Raw genomic sequence first — 12,108 nt, forward strand, 5'->3', positions numbered from 1 at the left:
CCCGCGCGCTCCGTGTCCAGGATCGCAGGCAGACCAGAGTGGGGTCCCGGGGGCCGCCGCTGGTAATTTGGTGAATTGCAAACCGGTTGTGAGAAAAAGTCTCATTAAAATTGGGCTGAAAATATAATCTCCAAATGGTGACAAAATAACTAAGTTATCGGCCCAAATCCTCCGAATAAGTGTCTCTCCGGAGTCCCACCGGGGAACGTCCCTTATTGCGTACGGCTGGAAATGTGTACCGTACGGAATCCCCGTTCACTCCTCTTCTTCTTCTTCTTCCTCCTCTTCCTCGGCGGCCATCACCTCCACGAGCAGCTCGGCGGTGCAGGCGTCCTCCCCCTGGCTGTTGATCGCTTTGCAGGTGTATTTGGCGTCGTCGTCCCCGCAGACCTCCGAAATGGTCAGAGAGCAGTTGCCGTCCTCGTCGTATTCGATCTGGAAGTGGCGAGACTCCTTGATGGGCTGGTCGTCTTTGTACCAAATCACCTCCGGATCGGGGTGACCTACAAATAAAGAAATAAAAAGACATGGAATTCCAGGATTTCATGAAACGCGCCGGCGGTAACGCTGGTAACATCCGTGTTCTGTCTGTGGCAGGGGGCCGAGGCTCGTATAATCCGATCGCGCTCCGGGGGGAACCTGCTGGATGGAGAGTGACGGGAGAACGCCCCGTATACCGCAGATAAAGGGTCTCGTTCCGCGGCTTCTCCTGGTAAATACCCCTAACGGGGGGGGGGGGGGGAGTACAGAGCCGAGGACGCGTCTCCAGCGGGTTCATCGAGACCAAGCGCTTAACAATCTGCGACTCTACGCTCATTAGCGGCAGAAGAGACGTATCGGAATCCCGACGGGCAGACAGCTCCAGCTCTGCTACCTTCGATCCTGCAGTCGAATCTGGCGGCGCTGCCTTCCACCACCTCGATATCCAGGATGGTTTTGGTGAAAATCGGCTTCGTCGGCGGCTTCTCTTCGTTCACCGGCTCCAGGAAGGCCTGGTTATCGTCTGGAAAAACAAAGCCAACATTAATCCACGGACACGGGAGGCGCTCGACCGCTTAATTTCGTTTTGTTTTACGCCGTGGCCGCTCCTCACCCTCATTGGCTTCGGGCTCTGTGGACAGCGGGCTGGTCGGGGAGCTTCCAGAAGACTTCCTGGCGCTTAAACCAGACATCATGGCCATGGAGGAGAGGCGGCCGATGGCGCGGACAGCGTGGCCCGTTTTCTGAAACGTAAACGCGATCAGGGTTATAACGCGCACCGCGCCACGAAGAGTGGATTGCGTGACAAGAGCTTCCCTCGTGGGTCTTAAACACATTTAATAGTCACGGCTACAGGAGCGAGCGCGGCTCCTTCACCGGATCTAACGGACCCAGACGGCGGCCACGCGGTTACCTGCCACTTCCGCCGGGCCATGTACTTCTTCATGCGGTCCTTGGACAGTTTCTTGGCCTCCATCGTGTTCGTGTCCTGCTGCAGCCATGGGTGCTGGAGGCACTGAGTGCAGTTCAACCGAGCCCTGGCCACAAACGGACAGAAACATGGTTAGCGGGGGGCCGGGAGTCCGTGTCTTACCAGCCGGAGCTTCCCCGATAGAAGCCGCTCGCTGCGCGTTCTATGAGACGTGGGGGCGACACGATGCCGAACCCCAGCGGGGGGGGGGGGGGGGGGGGGCAATAACCCACCGGAATCCACAAAGCCACGCGGCGTGGTACTCACTTCATGTCTTTCTTTAACAGGCTGCTGATAAAAGTCTTCGCCTCCTCGGAGATTTCATCAAACGCTTCGTCGTCGAAGTCCCAGGTGGCGGACGTCACGTTGGCCAGAGTTTCGTTGTCATTGTCCCCCATGAAAGGAGAAAGACCGCTGACCCTGTAACGGAGACGCGCATGCGGTGAGGGCTACAGACGGAAAACGGCCCCCTGGCCGACTGACAGCGGAGAGGCCCACAGGCCACACGTAGCCCCCGCTGGGAACCAATCTGGCACTGAAAGGGTAAAAACAGAGATCTGAAACACACAGCATGAACCACGAGGGTTGACGGCTACGGACGGAGCTGCCGGGACAGACGTTTATCGCTGGGCAGCAGTCATCAGGGAGACAATTTGGTTTCAGGTCCACGAACCTGTTTCCTGTGTTACTCATGTGTGGCCCCAGGAGGCCCTGTTTGGACTGGCTGCCTGCTGTATGGCAGCCTGGGCCATTTGTACCAGGGGCAGTTGTTCACATAACGGAACGGCCTCTTCTTATTATAATTTATTTCTTTTCGCAGTCTGCGCCCCGTCTCTTTCCCCCGCAGAGCGTTTCTGTGTGAGATGATCTGCAGATCCCCTCCATTGGCTTTATGGTCTGGTGTAGCAGCACAACTCCCAGCATCATCAGCCTGCCGCCGAGAGTTCTGGCCACATCTGGCAGCTGCTGTAAACTCCCACTATGCTCAGCCAGGCTGCGGCAGAGCCTCCATAAATACATTAAAAAAAAAATGACGGTTTGGGCGATATTCGGGCCCCTCTGATGACACTGGGGGGCTGGGAGGTATGTATGGAAGGTTTTACGCTCCCCCCGCCTGCAGAGGTTCCTTGTTGTTTAAATAGCCCGGTGATGGGGGCCGAGACCCCCGCGCTGTCACCCATTGTCTGCCAGACCCCCCCCTCCCCGCAGGGCAACTTACAATAAAAGGGTTAACAGGGGTAACAGGGCCGCGTGGAGCACATTAACCCTTTATTGCCTGGACAACAGCAACTTACAGGATGTAGCAGATAACACCGATGCTCCACATGTCTGTAGCGTATCCGATGGGCTCGTAGTTAATAACTTCAGGGGCCACAAACTCCGGGGTCCCGAACAGAACCTTCAGGTTTGGAGTATTCTCTGCGAGAGACAATAGGAGGAGAGGTCAGGACCGGCAACGGACTCCCCGCCAACACTCGCTCAATAGCGAGACCGCGGCGAACACGCACTGATTAACCCCTGAGAGCCAGAGACCCTCGCCAGCAACACGGACAATGACTAACGACCTTCTGCTTATTAAATGTACGGTCCGAGAGCGGGGTCATTCGTACTACGAAGGGTTAACGGTAAAAAGAGACAAAATCAAAGGGATATTGAACAATTTAATAGCAGGAATTAAAAAAAAAAACAATGTCCAAAATGTGTCAGTTTGAGGATCTCCAGTAATTAACTCCGTAAAGGGATTTAAATGAAAGAATTTCCGCGAGATACTTTACGTCACGGCGTTATTTATACGTCTTCGCGCCGGGATCTATTCTTTAGTATTTTTAGCCGGGATCTATTCCTTAGTATTTTTAGCCGGGATCTATTCTTCAGTATTTTTAGCCGGGATCTATTCTTTAGTATTTTTAGCCGGGATCTATTCTTTAGCATTTTTAGCCGGGATCTATTCTTTAGTATTTTTAGCCGGAATCTATTCCTTAGTATTTTTAGCCGGGATCTATTCTTTAGTATTTTTAGCCGGGATCTATTCTTTAGTAGTTTTAGCCGGGATCTATTCTTTAGTAGTTTTAGCCGGGATCTATTCTTTAGTATTTTTAGCCGGGATCTATTCTTCAGTATTTTTAGCCGGGATCTATTCCTTAGTATTTTTAGCCGGGATCTATTCTTCAGTATTTTTAGCCGGGATCTATTCTTTAGTATTTTTAGCCGGGATCTATTCTTCAGTATTTTTAGCCGGGATCTATTCTTCAGTATTTTTAGCCGGGATCTATTCTTCAGTATTTTTAGCCGGGATCTATTCTTTAGTATTTTTAGCCCCCGACGTCGCTGCTCCGGTGAATTCCCAACCCTGCGGCCGCTGTGCCGATTGGCTCTGCGGGGCAGGAATGTTAAACATGTTACGGTTTGGAAAGAAGCGCGTCGGGGGTTAATCTGCTCGCAGCCAGTTTATCGAAGTGAAGTTTACATGAGTTATAAAACAGACCAAAAAAGGACAGAAATCGGATCCAGTTACTCGGAGAGGAATTTCCAACCATAATAACGGCCTTAATGAGCTGAGCGAGCGCCCGGACGGGGTCAGCGATCTGCGAGAAGATGGAACCTCTGATAAGAATTAAATCTGGGTTAATTTGAAGCGTTTATGGACAATAAATGGATTTATGCCGAGGCTTAGAATTATTATTATAATGTATAAAAGCAGAGGCAGGGGAACGATCTGCAGAGCGTTTGAGAAAAGATACTTAGCGCTCTGCCAGGGGTGGGATGCTCTGCAGAGATTAGGGAAAGGGTACATAGAGCTCTGCCGGGGCTGGGATGCTCTGCAGAGATTAGGGAAAGGGTACATAGAGCTCTGCCGGGCCTGAGACGCTCTGCAGAGACTGGGGGAAAGGGTACATAGAGCTCTGCCGGGCCTGAGACGCTCTGCAGAGACTGGGGGAAAGGGTACATAGAGCTCTGTCGGAAATGAGACGCTCTGCAGAGATTAGGGAAAGGGTACATAGAGCTCTGCCGGGTCTGAGACGCTCTGCAGAGACTGGGGAAAGGGTACATAGAGCTCTGCCGGGGCCGAGACGCTCTGCAGAGATTAGGGAAAGGGTACATAGAACTCTGCCGGGGCTGGGATGCTCTGCAGAGATTAGGGAAAGGGTACATAGAGCTCTGCCGGGGCTGGGATGCTCTGCAGAGATTAGGGAAAGGGTACATAGAGCTCTGCCGGGTCTGAGACGCTCTGCAGAGACTGGGGAAAGGGTACATAGAGCTCTGCTGGGGCTGAGACGCTCTGCAGAGATTAGGGAAAGGGTACATAGAGCTCTGCCGGAAATGAGACGCTCTGCAGAGACTGGGGAAAGGATACATAGAGCTCTGCCGGGTCTGAGACGCTCTGCAGAGACTGGGGAAAGGGTACATAGAGCTCTGCTGGGGCTGAGACGCTCTGCAGAGATTAGGGAAAGGGTACATAGAGCTCTGCCGGAAATGAGACGCTCTGCAGAGACTGGGGAAAGGATACATAGAGCTCTGCCGGGTCTGAGACGCTCTGCAGAGACTGGGGAAAAGATACATAGAGCTCTGCCGGAAATGAGACGCTCTGCAGAGACTGGGGAAAGGATACATAGAGCTCTGCCGGGTCTGAGACGCTCTGCAGAGACTGGGGAAAGGATACATAGAGCTCTGCCAGAAATGAGACGCTTTGCATAGAGTGGGATAGACACACGTCGGCTGTGTGAAGCCCGTAACAGATGGACATAAAACGCAGCAGCAGAGAGCATCATATAACCGGCTTGGCGTCCGTCCTGCAGCACATCGCCAAACGATTGATATGCATAATGATCGGTACAGGGCCTCGATCTCGTGAGCTTACAATCTATTTCGCGCTCGAGGGTGATAAGCGGCTGCGGTTACCTAATCTCCGCGCCAGTCCGAAGTCAATGAGCTTGATCTTGGTGCCGGTCTTGTTGACGCACATGATGTTCTCCGGCTTCAGGTCCAGGTGGACGATGCCCTGTTTGTGGATGAACTCCACTCCTTCGGCGATCTGCTTCATGTACTTTATCACCTCGCGCTCCGTCAGCTCGAAATCCTCATCGATGATTCGCTCGAACAGCTCCCCTCCGGAGACCCTGATGGGAAACAGCCAATCGCGGGTCAACAATGAAACTTACCCCAAACCTGCTGCTAATACCTTTTTTCCCATGCCAGGGGGCGTGGTTTAAGGACCTGACCCAATCAGCTGGCATTCGTTATCATCATTTATTGTTTTATATAGCACCATCATATTCCGTAGCGCAATACAATGGTTTATTGACACAAACTCTAATGTTACGCACGAACCAACGGACCCTCTGACATTTCTTGGCACCCAATAGCTTAAAATTCCTTAACTGCGTGAGCTTCGAAAACATCTGTTGGAAGGCTGCTCCAGGTATCAACTACCTGTCCCGTAAAGCAGTGTTTTTGTACGTCTTCCAAACGCCGCCTTGAAATAACAATTATTCTTCACTGATAACTGGCAGGGAATTTCTCCGGAACCCCAAAAAAAGATAAGCCTTCTGAGGCCGGTTTTTGTATTTTTAGCAACATCCAAAATATTTTTTTAGGAAACCAGCAGATGTGGTTAATTAAGGAAATTCCTTATTTGTCGCTTTTTATCGAATCTGTGTTGTGGTTTTATTTAAACATCTGGATCTGGCAGAAATGCGTGCGGAGACTCGCCAAACCTTTAACCCTTCCGCCGCGCAAGGCCACACTCACCCCACTGGCAATTAAAAGGTTAATCTCATGGGGTAACCCTAACCACTATAACTCAGGGGCAGTCAGAAAGATCTCAGCTGTGAGGTTCCACAGTTATTACCCCAAAGTACCCGCAGCGTAACCCACAGACACATATATGGTGCAAATATTCCAGATCTTCCTACTGTGATGCACATTCACGCACATTTACACACATTCACGCACATTTACACACATTCACGCAAATTTACACACATTCACGAACATTCACGCACATTTACACACATTTTCACACATTCACGAACATTCACAAACATTCACGCACATTTACACACATTCACGCACATTTGCACAAATTCACAGTAGTAGTAGCGCAGGACCGTGGTTTGTGTACAGTCCTGGGGGTACTGCCGTGTCCTTAACTCCCACTTCATCGATCAACACTCTTTGTAATTCTGCTTGTTTCAAAATTATGCAAAAGCTAAAATTCCTGCCCAAAATATTAGCGGGTAATTTACTATCATTTGCATATTGATCCTGCCCTAAACAGCTGGGATTATATCAGTATTTATATATAAAAAATAATCATTTTTATTGAGACCCCCGACCTATTAACCCTAAAAACAGGGGGTCCACAATAAATAAATAAACTGATAAAACTAATAACACGACCGGAAAATGCTCTTTTTTTCAGGGTGCATATCGACGGGATTTTCTGCCCCCTTTAGTGAGGAGGAGCCCCAGGGGCCCCGCTCCGTACTCACAGTTCCAGCACCATGACCATGTCGCTCTTGGACTCGAAGGCGTCCACGCACTGGACCAGCTTGGGGTGATGCAGGCGGTTCATGATGCCGATCTCCTGCCGGATGCTCTCCTTGTCTTTGGCCGAATACGCCTTGAAGAATTTGCCGGCCCAAACTTTTTTACTTTTCTTATCAACGAGTCGAAAAACTTGGCCGAACTTCCCGCTGCGAGCACAAAAAAGGGAAAAAAATGTCAAAATGAAGACAAATCCAGATTATTAAAGAAATATTTATCTTTGAAGTGGATACGAGACTGAAATACGATGAGCTCTGGCATCGGCCAAAAGGTTGGATTTTGCCAAAAAATTCTACGCTTTGATCTTTAAGCTCGTTGCCAATTATTAGCGGAATTTAAAAAAAATTTATTTCAGGAAATGCAAAAGACGAGGTCAGCGATGGAGGAATTAACCAATTAGAGCCACAACGGTATGATCTGGAAGGCAGTGGTCTCAGAGGGAGGTTTAAAGAGAAGCGTTCCAGCAGGGGTAAATACGGCGCATTCTCTCGCAGTATTAGCGCGTCTGCGTACGATCCGTCGCTGGGCTGAGGTTTCTGTACATTTTTCCTTACATGGCTGCTTAATAAAGGAATTATATCGCGGGGAATTTCTGGAACTTCTTAAAACTTAACCTAATGGTAAATCAATGGTTTGTACTCTTTCCTTAGAGCTTTCAATGTGATGGAAGGAAGATTTACTTTACTGAAGATAAGTGGAGCAGCCTCCCAGCAGAGTTGGTAGAGGGTAATACAGTGAGGGGATTAAACATGCATGGGATAGACATACGGCTCCTGAATCTAAGACGAGACCAACGACTGATTAAGGTTCGAGTCTTTACAGCAGGAGAAACGGGCGACTAGACGGGGGCCGCTAGGGGCCGATCTTCGGGCGGGTTCTGGGTTCCTGTGTTAACCGTCTGTGGGAAGCCTGTCTCCCGGATAGTGGGTCTCGGATTTGCTTAAGTCCCTCGCTGTGGTGGAGAAATGTCCCATGGGGAGTTTTAGAGCAATAAGACCCAAGGACACGGAAAGACAGCAGCCCCCAGCGGACGGAGCGGCAGCCGCAGCCCCCGCAATTATTTCCATATGAGGACGAAGGTCTCTCATCCCCTGCGCAGCGGACGGATAGAAGCTGTCTTTGTGTTTCCATCACGGCTCCGGGACGTTTGGCTTCTCGCCGTCAGATACAAAACCGCAGAGAAAGTCAAATAAAACGAGATAAACGGACGTCAAGTTCCAAAATTATTAAGTAAATATGAGGGGCAGCGCTGAAACCCGGACCCCGCCGGTAGATCGGCCCCCGGCGGCCCCATTATAGTCGCCGTTTCTCCTGCTGTAAAGACTCAAACCTTAATCAGTCGTTGGTCTCCTTAAAACGTGGCAAAAATTAGTAAATAACAAGAAAATGGCGTTTTCTGCCGCAGGAACTTTTAGGAAAAGTCTGTGTTTTTGCCCCGATTCCCAGAAACGTAATAAATACGACTAAACCGACTCGCTTACTCGAGCCCGGGGCGGATTTCCAGAGACCGATTCTATTTCTGGAGATAAATTTATCCCTGGGAACGGAAACTCCCCGCGAGAACGCGATGTTTATTTGAAGGGACCCGTGTTGCCCCCGCAGTCCGGCTGAGAGTGATGGGGACGGGTTTTTCACTTACGTTCCCAGCCGTTCCTCCACATCATAAAATTCGGACACCTTCTGGGTGGTGTTGAGGACGACGTCTTTATATTCCTTCACAGATTCCTTCTCCTCTGTAAATCACAAAGCGGGGTTTGGTGTTACAGCCGAGGTGGTCCCGCCACCCCATATTATACCCCCAAACCCTCTTATGGGCACTTTAATGAAATATCAACTAAAGAGATCGAAACTTCTCACATCCTCGTCACAAGTAACCATGGCGACCAATGAAATGTAAGCAGCTGCCGGCTTTATGAAACGGGGATTTATGTGACCTGCATTCTAAGCTATTTATGATCTGGAGCATTATGGACAGGGGATAATTACGCAATAACATACGTCAGAATGTCACTGGCTGTGAGTGATGTGCGTGCACGGAGGAAGATTCCCCCCTGGGTGCCAGAAACTGAATAACCGAAACAGAACATGATTTTGCACTAAGGACATATCAGGGTCTTCACTCCCATCACTACTAGCCGTCTGCTTTCTCTCCCTTTCGGTGACGTGTTGACGGTGACGTGTTCGGGACTCACCATCATCGGACACTTCAACTTCATCTTTAGGTTCTGCGGAAAGTAAGAAACGTTATTATTATCGACCTTCCGAACCAGCAGCTGGGAGCCAATCCCGATCCACGAAGTGCCCCCGATCCACGAAGTGCCCCCGACACCCCGATCCACGAAGTGCCCCCGACACCCCGATCCACGAGGTGCCCCCGACACCCCGATCCACGAGGTGCCCCCGACACCCCGATCCACGAGGTGCCCCTGACACCCCGATCCACGAGGTGCCCCTGACACCTCGATCCACGCCGCGACACCCTGATCTCCACGTTACATCATATTCTGCGTCACCCCAAAAACACCCCCCCCCTCAGCCAACTATCGGCATTCTCTATCATTTCACCGACGGATTTCTGGTTGCGCCGAGGTCGCGATGTTCTGCGATGTTCGGAGTATTAGTGCTGGACTCACCGGCTCGCAGTCACCTGACCCCTGTAACCTCCATGTGTTTCTAACACGTGGGATTTTTGTGTCTTTCACTGTTTTTAGTGGAACCTGCACTTTATGGTTTAATTTGCTAACAGACTTTTAAATAAGTTTGTGGTTTTAACCCTTCGTATAAGCACACGGTATTTTAAGTCTATGGCTCGCAGAGAGAAGTTCGGACCGTAAACCGAGGGAATTCTTTACCTTCCGTGGCCTCTTTGTAGGTCACCGGGTCCGACTCTTGGCTCGGCTCGCTGGTCCCATACACGTTCGTGGCTCGTACGCGGAATTTGTACTCTCGGTCGTGCAGAAGGTTCTCCACGTTATACGAGGTGCTTCTGCAGGACGTCAAGTCTGACCACATCTTGTCAACGGAGTCCCAGATCTCCACCAAATAGGACTCCACCACGCTGCCGCCATCATACGTGGGCCCGTACCACGACAGCGTGAGGGAGTTGCCTTTCATGTCGGATGCACAAGGCTGGCCGGCCGGGGGGTCCGGTTTATCTGCAAGAATCAAGAGATATGAAATGTCTGGGTGGTCTCGCTGAAGATCCGGTGACTCCTGGGAAGCTCATTGGTCACTTTGGCACCAAACAGGTTAAAATAAAATTACCCTCAAATATCCCCCAACAATATAAACCAATATCTGAGTAGTTTTTTGGGGTTAAAACCCTGATTTCTAATAACTTTTTGAGAGACAGCTCCTGGTTTAGGCGACGCTCTCAGAGTTTGGGGAGTTTATCGCTCTCCTCACGCGCGGCCTGATACACACGCGCGGCCTGATACACACGCGCGGCCTGATACACACGCGCGGCCTGATACACACGCGCGGCCTGATACACACGCGCGGCCTGATACACACGCGATCGCGCAGCCATTTGGGAGACGAGTCCAGCTGCCTCCTCCGATCCTCGGCTCTCCAGAAGCCGTTCCTGGGGTTTCTCTGACAGAAGCAGATAAACGTGGTAAGAATTAGCTGTGCAGCAGAGCTGGCAATCTACAACCTGTTTGTTTATTAAAATGGTCAAAAACTCTGATCAGAACAGCATAAAAACACAACGTTATCCCGCAATAAACACGCTGCTGCGGGCGACTGAATTCAGTAGAGGAGATGGAACAGCAGCTTTAATGCCTATGGGCATGTGGTAGGCAGAGATCGTGTGCCGGGGGGGGATTAATTACCGGCCCGCAGAGTCCGAGGCAACGCAGTAAATCCCTTCCGTCCCCCGACCGGCCCCTTTATACCCCGCAGTGACCAGAGGAAGGATGAATTACGGGGCTCTTTCTTCCTTTGGATGCATTTTCTGCACCCGGCAATTTACAGAGGGAGCCGCAAACTACCCCCGGCAGGCGAGGCTTGGACATGCGCCACGTACTCAGCGCTGGCAACGCGTCAAATGAAAATTAATCAGCGGGAGAAAAAAACAAACCATAAAAGGCGAGAGTCGCTCCGACGACCAGCGCAGACGGGGCTCTCGCAGCACATACCGGCCCCTCCAAACCACGCTGACCGATGCCGGGGGCCACAGGGACAGTTAAAGAACAAAATCCCTATTCTGGGGTAACAGAAAGCACCCCACTGTATACATTCTTTATAATATAATCCCTTTGGGTGCGAGAGGATTAAAGGCACCACAAAGGGTTAACCCATTACTATTTAAAGGGCTGCAGATGCATCCCAAAAATTCCTGAATCTCGCGGATCGGCCAGAAAGCCGCCGGATACAAAACCATTCGGGGAACGGATCTTACAAAACACGGGAGATTTCATTAAAAAAGAAACGCCTGGGAAAAAGCCGATCGCCCTCCGGCCGGTAACCGGTCACGATCCGACAAACAGGCGACGGCCGACAATTAGCTTCCCATGCAAAACCCCACACGTTCCCGAGTGCCGAGACCCCCGGAAATTCCCTGTCAGTCCTGTCCCAACGATCACATTCAAGGCCCCATTATTACCCCAAAGCTCTACATAAATGACTACTGGGGTAAATGACTCTTCTGGGGGTAAATGACTCTTCTGGGGGTGTCATGGTCCCCGACAGTCGGACAGGGAGTTAGGAGGAGATCAGACAGCAGCAGAGACCAAAAGGTTCATCCACAGAGATCGCTACACGCCGGGGTCATTAATGGAACATTGACTGTTTTGGGGGGTAAAAAGGAGGGTCCGACCAGTATGTGGCCCCCCACTGCAAGGGTTAAACCCAGAAAATACCATAGATGCAAAGGGGATTTAGAGGGAGCGCAGCGGCTCAGTGCAGGGTCAGGGGCTCCTGGGGGTATTTAAGGAGCGAGAAACCATAACCGGTAACCAAGAAAAGAATCAATTGGGTAACTTTAATCGGCCGATACATTAACCTGCGCATGTCCGATATTAACTATTTCAGTGTCGGAGCTTCACCCGGCGCAGCATCGATTAAAGAGACAGTCGCTGGGCAGTTACTGAAAGCCGCTCCGGGAACCA

The 12,108-nt window shown here is 50.7% G+C and overlaps 1 protein-coding gene across 1 annotated transcript in view; it reads right to left on the reverse strand.

Moving 5' to 3' along the window:
* Positions 1-255: 255 nt before the first annotated feature.
* Positions 256-12,108, reverse strand: part of LOC149272767 (myosin light chain kinase, smooth muscle-like) — a 41,729-nt gene continuing 29,876 nt past the window's right edge. Inside the window, exons 21-31 of the mRNA XM_089506747.1 lie at positions 9,850-10,152; positions 9,190-9,222; positions 8,637-8,730; positions 6,943-7,146; positions 5,351-5,568; positions 2,746-2,869; positions 1,718-1,870; positions 1,394-1,517; positions 1,094-1,223; positions 875-1,003; positions 256-503 (exon numbers count right to left, since the gene is read on the reverse strand). Coding sequence (XP_089362873.1) covers positions 256-503; positions 875-1,003; positions 1,094-1,223; positions 1,394-1,517; positions 1,718-1,870; positions 2,746-2,869; positions 5,351-5,568; positions 6,943-7,146; positions 8,637-8,730; positions 9,190-9,222; positions 9,850-10,152 — 1,760 coding nt within the window. The remainder of the gene's footprint in view (positions 504-874; positions 1,004-1,093; positions 1,224-1,393; positions 1,518-1,717; positions 1,871-2,745; positions 2,870-5,350; positions 5,569-6,942; positions 7,147-8,636; positions 8,731-9,189; positions 9,223-9,849; positions 10,153-12,108) is intronic.

The sequence above is a fragment of the Sceloporus occidentalis genome, unplaced genomic scaffold (genome assembly GCF_023333645.1).
Source record: "Sceloporus occidentalis isolate IW3139 unplaced genomic scaffold, rSceOcc1.0.p SCAF_420, whole genome shotgun sequence".
NCBI lineage: Eukaryota > Metazoa > Chordata > Lepidosauria > Squamata > Phrynosomatidae > Sceloporus > Sceloporus occidentalis.